The following is a 22,057-nucleotide window of genomic DNA, read 5'->3' as shown; positions in this document are numbered from 1 at the left end:
CTTTATTGGTGACACCATATTTGGATTTATAAAAATTCATATTCCACCTTTGATCACTCATATAGTTTATGCTTATCACATAGGTAGATGATCATTTTATCAGTAGCATCTTCTCTCAACTATGCTTGGCCAATTTCCCTAAGTCATTAATTCTTCCATTTGCTTTATTGACAGGAGTGACATGAACTATCTTTTCTTTATACATGTCCCCGGTACCCCCATTATTACAATACCGTTCTTCACTTAAGGAACCTTTATGCGTTGTATGAGCTATGAGGCTAGTTGAAATAGAATTGGATTTCCACTTCTTATGTTGGACTTTCTTGCATCTTCTATTCATCAGCTTTGATGGACTATTAAGCCGAGGATATCTAAATTTACCATAATTGTGACATTTCAGAGGCAGTTTCCTGTTACTAATGTGAAGAGATGACACATGATTCACATGAAGTTGTGACATATGGTACGACCTTAGAACCTCAATCTTTATTTCAAGTAGAACAACCTTCATTAAGGGAATTATCGCACCTCGAAAAATGAGAACGCGACTTAGCGAAGCGCAATCGCACACTCGCAATGATGGGCTGAATAGAGTCGCCACCGGACTTTATTTATTCCCAAAGAGGGAAAGGAAAAATATCGATAAAACCTCTAAAAGAAAGGATAAGATATGGTCATCGCAACCAATATCAGGGTTCGGGAATCGGTTATGAAAGGGGAAGGTATTAGCACCCCTCACGTCCGTTATACTCAACGGGAACCATTTAGTTAGTTTGTTTTGAATGTTACCTTATGTCAATTTCTAATCTTCAACTTATTTGGGATAGGAAAAGAGAAAGAAGAAAAATATTTTTGAATTTCCATTAATGAGAAAGGACCTAAAAAGGTTTTTATTATTAGGGGGCAGAAGAAAGGAACTAAACCTAATTTTTTTATTAATAAGCCTGACAAGATTTCGCAATCCTGCTCCTTTGTATCTCCAGGTGCAATAGAGAATTCAAGGCTTACGTAGTTCTGGGTAGAAAATATATATTTGTCGGTCGATTTTAGTGAAAGCTATCTTGTGTCAATCGACGAGAAACATCGTTTTACCCAAAACAGATGAGGAGCAGACGTATACATCACATCGAATGGATTTACAAATCAACGTTCAGAAAAACGTCACTTACTTCAACTCAACAATTATCGATGAAGCATTGCTTTACATCATCTTAAGACAAGATGTCTTTCGTTTTGAAAAAGGTTTTTGAGATTAATTGCACAACGGCGAAAAACAGTTTGATTGGTTGAATATTTTTTATAGGTGAATGACGAATATTTGATGAGAATGAGACATAAGCCTCGGGATCAATCATTCAGTGTTCCACCGGAATGCTAGATTACAATGGTCCTTTTTCATTCAAATTAATTGAGAAAATTGTTTGATGGACAATAAATGCTTGATAAGAATCAATTGTTCAAAAAGTTGTGCCAGAATGTTTGATCTCAACGACCCTTATTTTGTCCAGGTTAATTAAAGTGTTTTAGGGACGAAAGAAAAGAATGAACGGTTAACTCAAAACGCGAGGCTCAGGACCGATCATTCGAGGGTTCCCACCGGAATACTAGATTCCAATGGTTCTCTTCTTTCGAGTTATTTAAGAAAATTATTTGATGCATTAGTTAAAATAATTTATGAAATGGTTGAAAATAAATTGTATTTATTTTGAAATGGATTTTAAATTGTGGAAAATTGGAATTAATTGAAATTATTTGAATTTTGGTTTTCAAAATTAGATCTTAGAATGACTCACTTAGATGAAACAAAACTACGGTTAATTATTCACTATCTATTAAAATGTAGGAGCTAATCATTTTATTAACATTTGATAAACTAACATGCTTAATAGAATGGGTTTGTATTTTTTGAATTTATTTATCTCATGCTAAAATGAGAATCATGAAATGCAATAGCATATAAATATTAATTCTAAATACTCATAACCTGTTATAAAAAAAACATCAAGAAAAAAAGTACACAATTTTTTTATATTAGCAACCAATTGTAAATGGGGGACAAGTTAACTATCTATTATTTGTTAGTAGCATCCCACTCTAAAAATATATATAGATAAAATAATCATAAATTCAAAATACTACATTATATTAAACATAAGTTATCCAACATTTAAAATTCAATTTACAAAATGGAAACAACTTGGAGTAATGTTGGATCTCAACATGAAAACAAGTTGCTGGATTCTTTCAAAGAAACTTTTAAAACATAATCGATGATGTCACTGACTGGTGTATAAGTAATAATATATTGTTTTTGTCTCTATATTTGTATTCCTTTAAACACATAAGCACTACATTCAACCAAAAAATATTAGAAAGGTACTTAGTCTAAAATATTAGAAAGGTATTTTGTCCTTCTTTACTTCTCCTTCTTTGTTTTTCCTTTCGATTCATACTACGGTTCGATTTTCGTATTCTATTGCTAACATTATTGCAATCTCATGGCTGATTTATGGTTTTACTAATGTTTATGTGATAACGTCGTGTTCATGGATGAAGATGAAAAAGAGTTACTGAAATATGATAGAGGTGAGTGTGTTTGTGTTGTTGTTTGAGAGAACATGAAATGGTTTACGGTTAGGAAATATTATTGTTGCATGCGTGGTAAAGAGTTTGATGAATGTTGGATGGAAGTTTTATTATAATGAGTTTGAGAAGTTTATGAAGTTGGTTTGTTAGGAGTGAGAGAAAATTATGTGAAATCAATAAAGTTGCGGTAAGTTAAAATTGTGTATGAGGTAAACAAGGTGACTATGAGTGGAAAAAGTGGTGAGAAGAAGACGTATACTCACCCATGAACAGTAACAGAAAATGAAAAAAAGAGAAAAGCCTCACATGTTTGTTCAATTCACGTTTTTCATTTCAACATCTTCATGAAGGTATTTTGAGAGAGAGATATAGTCATATGGGAGGACGCCGCTCATTTTTTTTAAGATTTGAGAGAAGATGCTTAAGACAAGTGGGCGCCGCCGGTTGGTGACCTCTTTTCTCTCATTTTTACAATGAAACGTTATATATATTACATGTGCTAGGATTTTCTATTTCTTAATACGTTCACAATGCCCTTTGATTAGCTTATTAATGCAAAAAAAAAATTAAAAATAAATTGAATTAAATAAAATTACATTAGTTTAAATAATTGAAATTCATTTGAAACAAAAATATAGAAAATTATAATTATTTATTTCGAATATTTTGACAAAAATAAATAAAGTTAAAATGACTAAAACTGAATAAAAATCGAGCGCAAAAGTGTTAGAAAAATTAAATTGAATGCACCAAAATGATCAGCGCGAAATAAACTTCTCAAAAGTATATAGCGTTGGAGCCAATTTTGAAATAAAATTTGACCGGTTAAAAGACTCAGACTAACCAAAATACGACCGGAAAAAGTGTCGACAAAATAAAACAAGCACACCTGGTTAAACTACGCAAATTGTAGATTAATAGAAATGACATCTGCAAGCTTGATTTGGAAATTTTTCGCCCGCTAATTTCACGTACATTTAAGAATCAGATTGATCGGTCTGTCTATAAATCTGAAAATTTAATCTGGCTGACATTTCAGGCATTATGCAATATAAAATGCATGCTATGATGTGTAGATGATGCAAAACTCATGATGAGTGTATCGATTTACTGAATGAGGGGCAAAATTGGGGTATGACAGAAATCTTCATGTATTGTTCTTTCAAGCTCATCCCAAAATTTATTATATTCATGTCTCTAGACATTTCTCCAAACTCCACCACTCCTTCAAGCATATTCACATTACTTTCAAACTGAATCATGTTTTCTAGTTTGGAGTTTAGAGATGAAACCTATTTTCTACACCTGCGATGGTTGATGTAAGCTTTTATGTTTCCTTTTGAAGCGCACCTATGGTTTCTTCTGATTGTCTATTGTTAAGCACGTTTATTCCCCCTTGGTGTGAATGAGCCTGTATGATGTATCAAGTTCTTCTTCAATCAAATCTTCCATACTGAACTCACCTTTAGACTCATATATTCCAGAATAAGCCATCACATTGTTGATTATTTCTTCCTCGCTTTCATTATCATAATCAATCCAAGTGAAGGAAAGTCCCTTTTTCTGTTTCTTTAGAAAGGTAGGACTTTCTGCTTTAATGTATCAAAAGCCTTCACACTCAAAACACTGCGTACCCTTGCCACCATTGGGTTTGTCTTCACTCATTCCTTTGATCTGGGGACTGATGTGGAATCTCTTATCTTGGATATTTGTCCTCCACTTTTTGCTCAGATATTTCAAGTAATTGTTGAACTTTTCACCAAGAAGAGTTATATCATCTGACAAGTTCCTTTCTTTATCACCATGACTTTCTTTAGCATTTGAAACAAATGATATACCTTTTTTATTCTTTTCTAACCTTTTATTGATGGACATTTCAAAGGTTTACAGGGAACCAATGAGTTCATCAACCTTAATATTTATCAAGTCCTAAGCTTCTTCAATAGTAGTCACTTTCATATCAAACCTCTTAGGTAATGATCTGAGATTTTTCTGGCAAGATTTTCTTCATACATCTTTACCTAAGGAAAATAAAGTGTTGGTAATATTACACAACCTGATGTGGAATTCACAGATAGATTCATCTTCATTCATCCTAAGATTCTTAAACTTAGTGGTAAGTAGCTGGAACCTTAATATACGAACTTTGGATGTGCCTTCATGTATAATTTTGAGAATCTCCCATGCTTCTTTAGTTTCAGAACATGTGTTGATGAACTTGAACATGTTCTTGTCCGTCCCATTGAAGATAACATTAAAATCCTTAGAGTTTCCAAGATTTTCCTTGTCTTTTTAGGGTAACCTCTGCTTGGGGAAAAAAATTCAGCAGACATGCTGGGGAATATTCATCATCAGAGGTCAACAAAAGCTGGAATGGCTTAAGGGCACAAAATGAAAATTGGACTTTAAGTTCAATGGATATATGATCAACGACGAGACCTAGGTCGATGCAAAACGAGCGCGGAGGACACTTCAGCTATGCATGATTTGAATTTGCTTATATGCATGATATACTAATGATCATGATATGCAAATTTTGTCGCGATTCAGACTGGAAGTGTATAGAGGTTGTCCATGGAGGTTTTGATTCCTCAACACCAAGGACTCAACCAAGTATTATGTGATAGATGTAATTCAAAGGAAAACTTTATCAAGCTTGACAGTTACAACTAGCCAAGGGGATCCTTTCGGATTACTGATGGATTGTGCTAACATGATTTCAGGCACTCATCTTGAACTAAACAATTGTTGAAGTATGGAAGAGTTTGCTGAAGCAGCTTAAATTCATGGAAAGGAATTGCCATTTGTGGCTCATCTTGCCCTAGTCTAGGTCTTTGGAGATGTTCACCTTTAAAGGAGTTTGGAAACAGTTTGTCATAATATGACCTTAGGATGGCTTGCCCTTATGTTTGAATTTTGCAGTGGTTATTGACTAGCGAACCTTTGAGTGGTAGACTTCTGATTGACCGACCTTTGGAGAGTTAGACTCATTTAGCTCTTTAGGTCCCCTATCCGAGTTTTGCAATGATTTGTTCTTTGACTAAATGGCTCTTCGGGTGATCGACTTAGATTGACTAAATCTCGAAGTGATTTGTCACTGACTAGACCTCTTTAACATGATTAAATTCCTCATTTGACTGCTCATTATTGGAATTCCCTTGATGCTACGTGCTATTTTGCAAAATAAAATCGTCCATTCAAAAATGATAATTTTAATGCAATACAAGAATGCAAATTTTGAAATCAATCTTTATTGAAATGATGGTGATATACAAATGACTAGGTCAATGATCAAAACAAAATGTTGATCTAGCCATTCACATGGTGAAAGATGGGGTGATCAATACAAATGATTAGCAAAGATCTTTGTAGAATCAGGTTAACACAACCTTTCTCTAGTATGCTTTCAAAATAAACCATGTTTCAATTAGGTATTTTAAAGGTTATAACGTGGTCTGGTCCAAGGTTTTTGAACAAAAAGGATATAAGGCTCAAAACTTAATTTTAACCCAAACTCATTCTCCTTGATGAACTCTAGTTCTATATTCAAATAATTCAACATACACATTAAACTTCTAAGAAGGTTCGAAAGTTTAGGGGTGAAGATGAAGATTCAAGATGAGATTTTTTTGAAATGGTAGTCACCTTAATGTGTTTTTCTTTGGTTTTGTTGAGGATTTGATGACCTCTTTTTTTGTTATCCCTATTTTTCCTGGACCACTTCTTTAAAGCTTTTGGTCCACCGGGATTCCCTGATTTTTGCCTAAGTCGTCTTTTGTGGTATTCGACTTAGGGGACTTTTCTTTCCCTTTTTTTAAAGGTTGTGAATGCCATGTTATTGGTGGATGAGGAACAACCACTGTACTTTCTCTTGACTTATTCAATACCTCAAGACGTGTGAGAAGGATAGCATGTGGTTGAACCTCTTTGGAAGGTGTACATATGGATAGATTCTCTTTAAGGTTGAATGTACAATCAAACTATCTGAACACAACTATCCTGCCCCTGGCTAAGATTAAGGGTTTTTAATTCCGAAAGAAACACCAATTTCTAGGCTCAAAATGGTTGAATAGGGATTAACTTCTTATCTCTCCGGTATTTAGGGATTTAAAACAATGTCTTACATCATCAGTAAGGTTTTAATTGAAAGCATACCGCAATAATTATCGGTGTTTCATTTTCATCATCATCCCTCCAATCTTTGCTAAAACAACAGTTTGAAAAAGAAAATGGATAGGAGAAATATTTTTTGTTTTTGATATAAATGGAAAATGAGTGAATACGACATGATTGATTCAGGAAATGCATGATCACTTCATTAATATTACAATTAAAAGAAAACAACAATGTTTAAAAGCAAACAACGTTTAACATACAACGAAAATACACATGAAAATGAAAAAATAGCCAAAAGATTTCCAATGCAGAGGATGAGCCTCCTTGTTTTGATTCTTTGTTGGGTTAGCCTTCTTCAAAGTTGGAGGTCATCATGCTCATTAAGACCTATATGGTAATCATCTTCACATCCATTCTCGACACTTTCTTATGTAGCATGGACTGATGGGCTCGCTTGACCAGGTGAAGGATTGATGTTGATTTGAAGGCCATGAGAAATAAATGAAATCAATTTGAACTCAAACAAACCTTGTACCTTATTCTTGAGTGCTTTGCATTCTCTGGATGAATGTCTTGGTGCAACGGCATGAAAGCCACATCGGGCATTGTGGTCATAGCCTAGTGGATATAGAAGAGGCACCGGATTCAGTTCCTTTGGCTCTACCAATCCATTATTGATCAAATGTGGCAGTATGTGACTGTATTGTACTGGCAAAGAATCAAACTGTCTCTTTGACCTTTGAGTGTACTGGCGTCGTCATTGAGGAGCGTGTTGTTGTTGGTATGGTTGCTGCTGTAAAATCTATTGTTGATGTTCAAGGGGACCTCGATTGGCAGGAGAAAATTGACCATGTAGAGGGAATGTCATCAGATATGGAGACCTATAAGGTTGTTGATTCTGAACAGCTGACATGTACGGGTACTGATAATAAGGCACCAGAGATGGAGCTTGCGGAGCTTCGTGAGTTTCCCATATCGCATTAACTTCTTTCTTTTCCTCTTGGGAACTGACAAGGGATTGACTCTCGCTAGCATGGCAACTCGAGGCGTCTTGGAGTTTTCCATTTTTTAGGTCTCTCTCGATGCGTTCTCCAACTTTCACCAGGTCAGAGAAACCTAATGACGCGTTGCCTATCATTCTTCCATAGTATGGACCCGACATGGTATTCATAAATAAGTCAACCATTTCTTTCTCAATATATGTTTATGCGGCCATATCAAACAGCACAAATATATCTATAAGTAACACATTCATATTAATCAATACCGAAAAATCATAATATTGATAACTTTGCTCTGATACCAAATGTTAGAAAAACTTCATGTTTTGGATCATGATATCATGATTTTTATGGTGCTCTAATTGCTATGAAGAACAATAAAAACATACCCAGATTCATAATGTGAATTCTTTTTTAGTTCTTGGTTCTTGATCCGAATTGTTTTCTTCTCTATTCCTTCTTTCTTTTATCTGTATCTTTGATGATGAAAATGTGTTCTTTTGTTTGTGAGAAATCATAAAGAGAGAAAAAGTTATTGTTGCTTTTCTAATAGCGCCTATTTATATGCATCTTATTCCAACGAGCACATTTCATTTCAACAGTCACATCGCATCCTAATAGTCATGTCCCAATAGCCATGAAGAGAGAGAAAAATGATTTAAATTTTATTTTAAAATTCAAAATAAAAACCCCATTGATTTAATTATCATCAAGTCCAAACAATCATCACATTAAGACATCATTTATTTAAAGCCAAAATTTCATTTACATAAATAATTTTTAATTGATTAATAAATTAATCCTACATGCATTTCTTTTGTTTCTTTCTTTCATTATTGAGTGAAAGAATTTTATGTTGAGGTCCCCCTTTGTGATCCAACTCTGTCTTGACTTTTGCCTAACCAAACTGTCACTGAGTTTATGGGTACAAGGTTAAAGTTCTTGATCCTTTTGAAAGTAGGGAAGAGGCTTATAAAAATGCCATCATGTTATTGTTGCTTACTATTGAGCTAGCAAGTTCTTACAGACTTTTTTATTTTTCCCATCATCCTTTTCATATATTAACTTTTTGGTATTGATATGGGTTTGGTGAGTCTAGGATTGATATTGTAGATGTTATTCTTCTTTTATTTTTATGTGTTATTTAATTATTTTAATGTAGAACAAGTTGATTTTTATTTTGGAAAAAAGGCCCTGCATACATAAGACTAATTTAACATAATTGAGGGGAAAAAGAGTACACGCCCAAGTGCTTGGGTTGCAGATTATTGTATTGATTTGATACTATAGCTTAAAATAAGCTCAGAGAAATCATGGAATATTTTTTCATCCCAAAATCTTTTGACCATTTTAAGAGTACACATTAAAGCGACAAATGTCACTTATGATTTTATGACTATTGCATCATACAACAGTTTTACAAGATCTAAATTCATATCAATTGAACATAGATCTCTTACACTCGATGTATGATGTTGCACTTAAAAGCTCTGCATAGATAAAATACAAAATGCTGAATCAAGTGTTTTTCATTGATGACGTTTGGCCATTGCCATCCTCCTATGCTCATGTTGAATAAAAGCATCAGCCTCTTGATCAACACTTTCATAAGTATTATAATTCCGACCGCCAAACCTCGTATCTTGTTGATCAACACTATCATAGGTATTATAACTCCGACCAACAAACCTCGTATCTTGCTGATCATGACTATCATAAGTATTATAATTCCGACCACCAAACCTCGTACCTTGTGGATCAGTCTCAATCTCCTGGACATGGTAAGATTGATTTGTCTCGACTACGGGCTCGTCGTATATTGCAACACGACGCTTTTGATGATGATGTCGCGGATAGTATGCGGGTTCGTATATCTCGTGCATGTTACTCCAACCATAACTGTTGTTTTGGTATGCCATTCTGAAACTCTATTCAAGGGTGCTACGTTTCAAGTTTGTTGAGGTTGTGTTGTTTGTTATAGGTCTTAATTTCAGGTTCTATTTATAGATTTGTTATGCATGTTGTTAATTATAGAGAGGAGGATGTAGTTATTCGATTATGATATGAATGAATCTAATGCCTCTTGCAAAGAGGAGATATTTTCTATATTAAGATGGAGCATCCACAACTTTTGAGTTTTTCAAAAGATTCGAAAGCCACTACTACCATACAACCAGTGCAATTTTTATTCCTTCAAATATTCCAAAGTGTATATCAAATTCGGTTCTCCTTTTAATCACACGTTGTTCTAGATATTTTTTTTTCGATAAACACAAAACTTAGGTGAATTAGATTAAAGAACTCATCAAAGCAAGGTGAATTAGATTAAAGAACTCATCAAAGCATATATCAAAACTCAAAAAGTGTTTATAAACATATTTATAGATTACTCAAAAAAAAAAACATACATTGACAATAAAAACACAACTTTTGTAGAATATAAATCCACAACTTATAAATTGAATAAACCTTTAGTTTAAAAAAATGATTTAGTTAGAAGGTAAGACTTTGAAGAGTTTTTTTTTTTTAAATTGATAACAAAAAGTTCATGAGTTAGATTCTAAAACTCACTATGATCAAGATAAATTTAAAGACTTAAGGAACTTATATAATTAGTCATAGTGTAACTCTTAGTTAGTTTGATCATAACTAACTTTCACAAATTAGTTAAGTGGAGGCTAGAAGTTAGTTATTAGGTATAACTAACTCATTATACAATATACAGTGATAATAAAGACTCTGTAATAGTTAGATTTGTGAAATATCCTTGATTTCAAAAAAATTCTCAAACTACCCCACTTTTAGGAAGAGTCGCCAATTGAATTGGAGACTTCTCTTAAAAATTGAATGGAGGCACCAATTGGATTGGTTAGGGCAGGTGTCCTAGCCAATTGGATTGGCGCCCCTGTGTAGGACTTAAGAGGAGGCGCCAATTCAATTGGAGACTCAGTATAAAATGCTATTTTTTTGGTAAATGGTATACGTGATAGATAAATTTCATATAGGACCAATTGATATTAATAAAATTTGCCATTTACACAAAGAAACCTAATGGTGATGACCGAGATCACCTAACCGACCTCCGGTCCCACATCCTTTAGCTACCCTAACCCGTGGCCCTAACCCACATTGATGATTCGGTACCGGTGTTTGAGCATCTGAAGGGTCAGGAGCGTCACTACCAACTATAGGAGAAGGTTTGTTGAGGTAGTCAGACAAGTCGGCATAGTCTTCAGTATGCATCGATGGTGTACCGCCGTAGCTGAGCTCATGACCCATGTCAGAGAAGTTGGGATGTGGTTGACTCATTGATGGGCGACCGAGATGGTTGAAGGGAGACATGGGTGTGAACGATGCGTCGAGGAAAGGTTGGAAAGGTTGCTGGGGTGTTTGGTAGAGATAGGGTTGTTGGATGTTTTGGTTTTGTGAGGTTTGGGCTTCTTGGCTACGGTAGGAGGAGGGGCGGTTGGTGTTGAATGATCGTTGGGTGTTCTGGCTTAAGAGACTTTGGTAGGGTGATGGGGTGGGTGCGAAGTGATGTTGAGTCTCAGGTTGATGGTCAATTTTTTAGTGATGGTATGGGGTATGCTCTTGGTATTGGGGTTGGGTGTATGAAATGTTTTGGTTGTATGTTTGTGTGTTGGTTGAACGGAACGTTTGACGGACAGGGGGTTGTGTATCCAGTCTGACACTATTGTTGGGGGTTTGATGTTGAGGTGTCAGATATGTAAGTCATCTGGCGTGGGTCGTATAAGTACATATCCTCGAAGATGAACTAGAAACCAATCGATATGTACCAAGCCATATAAGTACGACTTGGTTTTTTTTCAGTTGGCATGACTGCGTCAGTTAACACATGGTCATGACGGTGCTTCCATTTGCGACACTCCGATCTTGTGAAGCTTTGACATGGATTGAAGTTCCATTGGTCGTTAACTTTGCGCAGATGCCATTCTCCTAGGCTAGCTGGGGGATCTGGGATATTTTGGGGCATAACGAACTGCAGCTTCACACGATCACTGTTGTGCATCTCCACAGTTGTGAACCGTACTATCGGTGTGCATGCAGTCCATACGGCCGCCTCTTCAGCATTGACTTGATGGTCATGATCCAAATTAAGGTATGCACGCCAAATAAATTGAAATGTAAAAGAAGATTGGATTATAGTCAAGGTAGAAGAAGTTAACAAAATATAACGAAATAATTAAGTTATTTTCCTTACGTTTGTCGGTCGAAGGTGATCCAATAGGTTGCGATACTGAGTAATACAGTGTCTTGGACATCTATTGTAACTCATACCACGTGCAGACCATCTACAAGAAAAAGTCAAAAAATATTAGTTAGAGGTAATAATCTTTAAAGAAGTAAGTAAAGATATAGCAATTTAAACAACTTACTTTTGTGCATACAGAAATGTGAAAGGGTTATTGTTGACGGGTGCTAGGGACGGCAGTCTTGACCAACCCCATGCTTGTAGCAAAACAGCACATCCAGAAAATGTAGATGTGTCTTTGTGTGAGTTTTGCACAAGGAGTTATAGATATAGGCTAGACAAGCAGATCCCCAACTGTAACTTCCTATTCTATCTACATGTCTAAGTAAAGGTAAATACATAATATGCATGCTAGAACCACTACCTTCGGGAAATAAAAACGAGCCAATTAACAGCATAATGTAACTGTAGCGGTGTATTCGCCGCTATATGATTTATTGATTAAATCAAAAGCAAAGCATACAATGAATCGAGTCGCCACCGCACTTTTATTTATCCAAAGGACTGGCTAAAAAGAGAACAAAAGCCTAAGAAGTTTTACACATAGAAAACTAATTAAAAGATCAGAGAGTCTGGGTAAGGGGTAAATTACGCAATGGGAAGGTGTTAGGCACCCACAACGTCCTAGGTACTCCTAGGGAGCCCTTTTCACACTTGTTGTATAAAACTGTTATTTGCTATGAAATATTTATTGTGCAAACATGAATGGGATGATGAGAAAAGAATATACAAGTTTTATTGTTTTTGTGTTTGAACGGATGAACCCGTTGCCTACGTACCTTCCATGAAAGGTAAGGATCAAAACGCCGTAGTTCGGCTAAAAGATTTCCAAAATTTAGTGGATTCAATTTTAAACACAAGCCCTAAGGTCTTTCGTTATCCACGGGAGAAAACTCAACCTTATACAAACAACAAGTCCACCATGTGAGAAAAGCTTCAACTTGCTAGTGAGGGGTTAACCCTATAATAAGCAAGGAAGACTTATAATTCAATCAACTAAGGACAAATAGGTGAGATTGACATCAACCAACTAGGATAAATCAAACCTATGGCTAGTGTATGAAAACTTAACAAGAATGGACAAAGCCACAAAACAATTGAATGGGTGAAGTTAATTGATTATGATTATTCACAAAAGGAGAGTCAAAGTATGATTAAGCTTGATTCAAAAGAAGTATTATGAAATGGAGTTTGAAAAGTCAAGGACTTAGGGTCCAGGTTTCTAATTTTAAAGCATGAAGATGTTTGCACAATATTTATCTCAAGTTTTGAAAGTAATGTGTGAAAAGGTTTAGGACAAAGAGGGATGAACGGATGAAGATGGAGTGTAAAACTTCCTAGAAGGTTCACCTCTTGAAATCATATAGCAGATGACTCAAGTGTGTCCTTTGGAATAGGCAATGAGCAATAATAAACAAGCAAAGCAAAAGATGAAAGTCAACAAAAGCGGATACCGGATGCCAATCACTGGACTTATACCAATCTCCTAAAACAGAACTGGATATCAGAGGCCACTCTATGGACTTATACCAATCTCCTCAACAAAGAAATAAAAAGTGGATACCGGATGCCAATCTATCTGGACTTATACCAATCTCCAACAAAGCAAAACAACATTTGGATGTCAGATGCCAATCCATCTGGGCTTACTCTAACCTCCAACATATGATCATAGGAAAACAAATGCCAAATTACACGGACTTACAATTGCATCCTCACATACAACAAACAAATGCATCAAGCAGAGAGAAGATGAGTGGCCAATGAAATGGTCTTATACTCACTTCCATATCATAGGAACAAAGGTCAATGAATGGTCTTACAATTGTCCTCAATGGGCAAACAACAAAGATATGTCACAAAGACAAATGAAATGATCATGCACTAATGAGCAATTAATGATGATAAATGCACAAATCATACAAGCAAACATGTGCATATGAAGTAAGTAATCAATCAACCAAAGTCATTCAACACACTCTATAACCAAACAAATAGGCTCATACAAAGGGTTAGGCATTGAAGCCAACTGGAATAGGGTTAATGGTGCTCTTAACCTTGACATTGAGAGCCAAGGTGAAGCAGATGAAAGGATATGAGGGGTGTGCCTCATGCTCTTATCCCTGGTCAGGGAGAGCTTTGAATATCAGAAGGTGTGGGAGTTCAGAAAGTAGGAACTCTCTCCACAGATTATTGACTCGATTGATCTTGGGCTTTTACTCACTATGCATCAACACATGTGGTGTGAGCAAGGTGAGTGACACACAGAATAGTAGGAGATAGGTTACATATCTCTTGGATTCTACCAATTGCCTTATTCAAAGGACTTTTCTTGCTTGGGACAAAAGTAAACACGCACAAACATCGCCTCTTAAGGAGGACTTCAGACAGTTGCCTGGCCAAGTAACAGGCCAGGTCTTCCAGACTACATGAAGAAAAAGTATTCTACCTCAATGCTAATGCTATCAAGCAAATCAATGCAAGTTCTCAAAGAACTATTAGCAACTAATGGTACCTGAAATCAATCAAACAAAATCAGTATACAACTCAAATTCAAAACCAATATAAGATAAGGATCGACAATCAACACAATCAGTCAAATGTGCAATGCACAAAGCTCAAAGCATATGAGCTAAGCATCCTACAAAACAAACAAGTTAGTTCATGATAATCAATCAAACTCAATCAACTTGCATTGATCTCCTTAAAGCATTTGCTTCTTAACCTGAAAAACCAAACTCAAACATGAGCAACAAGACCACTAGGACAAGCCTAGGGTCAAAAGGAGATAAAAAATCCAAAACATCAAGTGAAAGCTATCCCAAATTAAGTTCAAACAATTAAGAAACAAACCCAAGTGTTTTCACATTCATATCATTCATCATTATCATTTCACAAACAAATTAGGTCAAGGCATGTCATATAGAACCTCAAAGAAGTTAACAGAAAGACTCCACTCAAATCTAATCACAAACATTTCAATAAATCCTCAAATAATTCATGATCAAACATCATCCATAACATGATAAGCATACCAAATTTCAGCTCATTTGGATCAAGGGAAGTAGGTCAATGAAAATCAGAAAGTCAAAGCAAGTTCAAGCAAACTCATACAAAGCATCAAAACATGCACCAACTTCAATTAATCATAAAACAGAAACAACATATGATAAATGAATGGGACTAAAACCATGACAAAGTTTAAGATGTCTATAATTCACATGTCAAATTTCAAGTCCATCCAATTAAGCATTAGAATTTCACAAATCAAATACAAACATGCATCACAAAAAATCAACAAATGACCAAACAGGGGAGAAAATTCCAATCAAATAGGAAATGCCATCAATAATTCCAGGAACATTCACATGTATTCTCAACATCCATAAGTATGTTCATGCAAAAATCCAGTCGATTTTGAGTTCAGTAAGCATGGTAATTAAAATCATGAAGTTGGACATGAATGGTGTTACACAAATTGTCACACCCCTATTCAAAAAACCATATCTCATTAACCAGTTATGATAAAATCACAAACTCTACACCAAAATCACCATGAACATGTCTAGTTTAAGCACAAAAAATTTCAGAGGCATTGGATTAAGTATCATTATTTCACAAGCAAAATGGCAAGGTATACACAAAATGGACACACATGAACAAACCCTAGCACATTTAAAAATCCACACGTGCAAAAAATCTGGAAAAATCACCATAATAAACTAGAGATCATGAGGAGAATTTCACAAAAAATCCCATGTAATTTGGCCAAGTATTAAAGAACTTATGAATTTTCTAAAGTCAGCATACTAAATGAAATAAAAAAAGAAAATGAAAATGATTTAAAAAGAAATAAAATACGGCAATGGCAAATTGGTAAATATTTGGTCCCTTAAGTGAAACGCCGCGTTTCACTTAAGGACGTGTCATCCAGGGATTGGTTTCATGGACCAAAAACTGCGGAACGCATACAGAAATGGTTCAACGAAGATCAAACACGGGTTTTGGCAAGGAAAATTAGGGTTTTAACCGTGTTCTTCAATATTTTTCCAGATTTTTTCAGCAAGAACAAATTGTAACCAAAATCAACAAACGATATACCATTGTGTTTATCTCATCATGTACATCATCAATACAACCATCATTAACCCTAATTCGAACTAACAAGGATGAATCGAGCAGAATAACATCTAAACATCAAATTTCATTTCAACATAACTTCCACAATACTCGATGAAATTTCACGATTTAAAGTTCAGTATAACCAGCAAGGCAAGATCTATCCAAAGCATATCATGATTTTAACAATGGCTAGGTTCGAATTTTTACCAGATTTGAAGAACAGTGTTGATTCGTGGTTCTTTGGACTTGTCAGCACGAAACAGATGTTCCCTCAAGCTCCAGAAGGTGTATGGATGGTGAATCGTGGCTCAAACTGGCTTGATTGTGTTCAAATCGAAAACTGCCATGTGAGAGGTCCAATGGAACAGTGCTGTTCTTTGCTTTACAGTGATGAAATGATGCTTGCCAAAGCTCCAAAAATGTTGGTAAATGATGGCACAATGAACAGAAGCACGAATCCTTTGGAGATTTTCCAGAAAAAATTCAAGTGAAGGATGAGAGTTTTTTGAGAGAAAATGTTTGAATCTCAGTTTTGTAAAATGTGGCTAGGGTTTTCAGTCTGAAATGAGTCATATATACTTCTGATTAACAATGCTAAGCTTGGTTAATGAAGTGGTAAGTGAATTTTAGCTTAATAAAGTGTTTTGGTCAATTAGTGAAATCCATTCATGTTGCATGTGCATGGCATGCTACAGTGCGAAAATGGGCTTAGGCACACTCCAAATGTGGTTTTCAGTCATTTGCAATTGGTAGAATATGTGGACAATGATTAATTTGAAAGTCCATTTTTCACCCCTTTCTTTTTAAATTCAATGCACTTGAAAAAAGGCCATTTTGATTGGATGATTTTTGGTAAAATGTGATGAAGGATTTGGATAGAGCACATCAAATGTGACTTGTAGCAAAAAACCTCACTCAATTTGGCCAAATGGTTTGGAAGTTATCTCACTTTGAAGTTCAAAAATTCTTGAGAATGATTTGATCATAATTTGCCAACCACACATGAGAAATGAGTGTTCTTGGACTTTTTGGAAATGGGAGAACAAGATCTTCAACTTTCATGTTGGACAAAAATTAATTTGAAGCTTGTATGATGAAGTAATTTTGAGGAGAAGAACTTTCCATTTTTGGCAAATTCCAATTACATGTCAACTTACTATTTTTGGAAACTTTTTGTCTGACCTCAAATTCTTCACTGTAGATGTTTGACATGTTATATGAGGCTTGTATGGACATGAATGAGACCTCTCAAACCAATTCCCACCATCAAATCACTGATTAAATGCACAGTTGACCACAGTTGACTTTGCTAGGGTTTTGGTTGACTGAACCATGTTCTGATGAATTCCAAGCCCCTACCACTTGGGATCTTGATTCAAAATGATGTCATAACTCATATGAACTCTTGATGAATGATCATGGTGCCCAAATTCTTCAAGAATGGCCACCATCTATTGCTCAATGACTGTTTTGACTGATTTGACCTAGCTGGCTTCATCTGCAAGTAGCATGGTTAGATGACAATATTTTTGTACTTTTGGTTAATAGACAGATGAAAAGCAATGATATACAAATGCAAAACATGCTTGATGATCAAGAACCACACTCACAAGATAACCCACCCACTAGGAGGGAAGCAAAGGTGCACAAAGATCCTTGAGGCAATGATATGGTATGATATGATGCCATGAGGGATCTTAGGGACAAAATTGGGGTCTTACAGATGCCCCTATTTAAGGTCATTCTAGCCGGAGAAGTGAAGTTTAGAAATCTTCATCTCGACGCGGTAGAATGGGCTTAAATAACAGTAATGAGACAAATTTTGGTCCCTAAGAGACCTCATGATGCAAATGTATGCATGCAAAAGACACAAACTCTGTGGGGATATAGTTCACACAGAAGAAAAGACGATCCATCAGAGTAATACACTCACCAGGAACAGAGACTCTAACAAGATTCTCGTTGGGGATAGTAAAAGAAAAAGAATGCGTGAGCAGGACACGACTTCAAGTTGGGGAAAAACAAAACTGACACAGCGTGAACAAGACACGACTCTGATTAGGGTAATAACAGAAATCAGACTGGAGACCTCACTGGGGAGTGAAGGACTCATACTGGGGAAAAGAAAATTCCAAAGGAAAAACATCCATTGGAGAGACACAAGCTGACTCCTGGGAAGAAGCAAAAGGAAACTCCACTGAGGAAGCACCGAAGAATTGAGGTGTTACCGGTATAAGGGTAACAAACTCAGGAAGAATGAATATCTAAGACCGGTATAAGGGTGAGAGATATCAATCAACCAAACATCTGAGGAAGACCTGGAAAAGGTACATAAACTCAGGAAAAATCTGACTCCACAAGGGACCAAGGTCATAATAGGGAGCAGAAAGGAAGGAAACCAGGGATACCGAAGTATATAATAGGTGACCGACCAAAGCGTGAATTGGTATATATGCCAAAACACTCATCATCCGAAAGGAGGGCTTGAAAAAGCAAATCGACTCACAGGATGGACATTCGAATCCACAACGGAAAGACGAATCTTACTCAACTGGGGACACAAACCTAAAGAGAGCATGAGATATAATATCCATTACTGGCAGACCGTGGATAAGAATACTCGCATGAGATATATTATCTATTACCGTCAGAACGTAGATAATAAACTCGCATGGTAAGAAACACCAGAGATACCGAAGCATATAATAGGTGATCTGTAACACCCTTCTAAATACCCCAAAATTTTATAATTTCAAATAACAATATATTCATCAGAGTAATTATGCCCCGAAGGGTGTCACACAACCATTTCACCACAATTATCAAAATGTCCTGTCATGCTCATTTATTAAATCAAAATAAGGTTCTTTTGCATAATTCGCAGCGGAATAAAATCCAACATCAATGTAAAGCATGTAACACGATACATGTAAATCATTCAACGACCAATATCAAATTAATTAAAACACCCCCTCCCGATGTTACATCTATCAGAGCATGACCCATAAGAACTACTCTAGACTCCAAGCATTAGCTTCTACTCGATTCATTTCTCGTTACCTGAAAAATAGGTGTAAGGGTGAGTTCCTCAATCGATAAATAAGCATTATACAACATTATGTAATGTTAAGTAATTAACGTATTAAATCACCCTAATCATACTACGCATTCAGCAACAGCAATATCCGTTCCAACAACATACTTAACAGTAGATTCTCGACCACAATCAACATCAACAACACAACACACCACACACATATAATACTGGAATACATCCATTCATATTATATGCCATACTTTCATTATGCAATGAGACTCTACACATGCGGTACCGACTATTCTTGAACATATAGTTCAAGCTCACCGATCCCTCCGGATACGGCTACTAAGCTCATTAGTCCCACTCATTGAGATCTAATGACTCACTCACTAATTCCTCACCATGGGAATTAGCTACAGCCCCGAAGGCTAGACTATGCACACTAATCATCTAGTATGCAAACATCAACGACAACTCCACAATGATTCACTCACTAATTCCTCACCATGGGAATTAGCTACAGCCCCGAAGGCTATGCTATGCACGCTAATCATCTAGCAATGCAGCATCAACAACAATTCACAACGGACATAAGCTCACACATATAAGCCATACAACAGTCCATTCACAACACAGGCAATATATATATATTCACATCACTATGCATGCCATCATACATCATCAACACATCATTATTATGCAATTCAATTAAACACAGTATTAGCACTCTCTACTAATACTTATACTGCTCACAACAGCGGGGTATAATTCCCTATCACATCGTATACCAACATAGGTCAGCTCTCAATTATGTACACCACATTAAATATCCAATTTTTCCACTCTGCTCAACTGGAGGGAGTCAGCGCGAAACTCCTTTGCGTCGACGCATGCAGTCGGCGCATGCTTCACGGGTCAGCGCAAAAGTCCCTTGCGTCGACGCATGCAGTCGGCGCATGCCTCACGGGTCAGCGCACAAGTCCCTTGCGTCGACGCATGCAGTCGGCGCATGCCTCACGGGTCAGCGCACGCCGACCCTATGGTCGACCGCTCGCGCGCAGACTCAGATTTTCTGCATTATTCCAGGGTTCTGTCAGCTTACGCAGATCCGGTTTTCCGGCCGTTTCCTCATCTGAAACCATCTCTAAACATAACAATTTGTTTTGGTAAATTGGTAGTACCGATTCAAGTTTTTGGTTGGGGTTCTTGCCCTAGTCTAACATTCAAGACTCACACAACTACCGATTCAATTTACAGATTTTACACAGTTTAACCAACATCAATTTCAGCATATACAGTTCCAATTAGGGCTAACTTAACGGCTTATCACTACCCACGACATATTATCCCATAATACCCATTAATCGACGATAAACCCCCCTTACCTGAGTTAATCCGGCGATTCTAAGCTTTAGCTTTTCCGTTCTTCAACCGTGCTCTTCAGTTTTTCTCTTGCCCTTTTTCCTCTTCTCTGCAGCTTCTCAACTTTTCACGTGAAAACCCTTCTGTTCCAAAATGAGGCTCTTTTCTCTTATTTCCAACTTATATATTTTCCAAATAATAATAATAATAATAATAATCCAACAAATAATAATAATAATAATAAAATTCCCAATTATTTAATTAAATTAATAAATAAATTATTAACTCAATTTTAAATAATTATTTTATTATTATCGGGGTGTTACAACTCTCCCCCACTAAAAGAGTTTTCGTCCTCGAAAACATACCTCAAGCGAACAACTCTGGGTAAGATTCCTTCATCTTACTCTCCAGTTCCCAAGTCACGTTGCCACCTGCTGGCCCTCCCCAAGCTACCTTCACCAAGGCAATCTCTTTACCCCGCAACTGCTTCAACTCTCGATCCTCGATCCTCATAGGTGATGTTTCAACAGTCAGGTTATCTCTCACCTGTACATCATCTACTTGGATTACATGCGACGGATCATGAATATACCTCCTCAACTGAGACACATGAAAAACCTCATGCAAATTCGCAAGCGACGGCGGTAAAGCGACACGATAGGCTACCTCTCCTATCCTTTCTAAAATCTGATAAGGACCAATGAATCGAGGTGTCAACTTCTTTGACTTCAAAGCTCGACCAACACCAGTTATCGGAGTAACACGAAGAAACACATGATCTCCCTCTTGGAACTCAAGTGACTTCCTCCTCTTGTCATGATAACTCTTCTGACGACTCTGAGCAATTCTCATCTTCTCCTGAATCATCTTAATCTTTTCTGTAGTCTGTTGAACAATCTCTGGTCCAACCACAGCACTCTCACCGGACTCATACCAACATAAAGGTGTCCGACATCGCCTACCATACAAAGCTTCAAACGGTGCCATACCAATGCTCGAATGAAAACTATTGTTGTAGGTAAACTCAATCAAAGGCAAATAACAATCCCAAGCACCTCCTTTTTCCAAAACACAAGCCCTCAACAGATCCTCTAATGACTGAATCGTCCTCTCAGTCTGACCATCAGTCTGCGGATGATATGCAGAACTCAATCTCAGCTTAGTTCCCAACGCCCTCTGCAAACTTTCCCAGAACTTCGATGTAAATCTAGGATCTCTGTCCGAAACAATACTCGACGGAATACCATGCAAACTTACGATCTTCTCAATATACAACTCGGCTAATCTTTCTAACGGATAATCCATTCTGATCGGAATGAAATGAGCCGATTTCGTCAATCTGTCAACAATCACCCAAATAGCTTCAAAATTCTTACTCGTCCTCGGTAAACCAGAAACAAAATCCATACTGATACTATCCCACTTCCACTCTGGAATAGCCAACGGTTGCATTAGCCCAGACGGCTTCTGATGCTCAATCTTTGACTTCTGACAAGTCAAACAGGAGTAAACAAAACTCGCAATTTCTCTTTTCATTCCCGGCCACCAAAATAA

At 36.5% G+C, this 22,057-nt stretch overlaps 1 protein-coding gene across 1 annotated transcript; it reads right to left on the bottom strand.

Annotated features, from left to right (window-relative positions):
* Positions 1-8,902: 8,902 nt before the first annotated feature.
* LOC127105877 (uncharacterized) lies at positions 8,903-9,697 on the bottom strand. The gene has a single exon (XM_051043088.1). It carries the CDS (start codon positions 9,620-9,622, stop codon positions 9,233-9,235), a length of 390 nt encoding a protein of 129 aa, XP_050899045.1. The 5' UTR covers positions 9,623-9,697; the 3' UTR covers positions 8,903-9,232.
* Between the last annotated feature and the right edge of the window lie 12,360 nt (positions 9,698-22,057).

The sequence above is a fragment of the Lathyrus oleraceus genome, chromosome 7 (genome assembly GCF_024323335.1).
Source record: "Lathyrus oleraceus cultivar Zhongwan6 chromosome 7, CAAS_Psat_ZW6_1.0, whole genome shotgun sequence".
NCBI classification, from domain to species: domain Eukaryota; kingdom Viridiplantae; phylum Streptophyta; class Magnoliopsida; order Fabales; family Fabaceae; genus Lathyrus; species Lathyrus oleraceus.
This window is presented reverse-complemented; position numbering and strand designations above follow the sequence as displayed.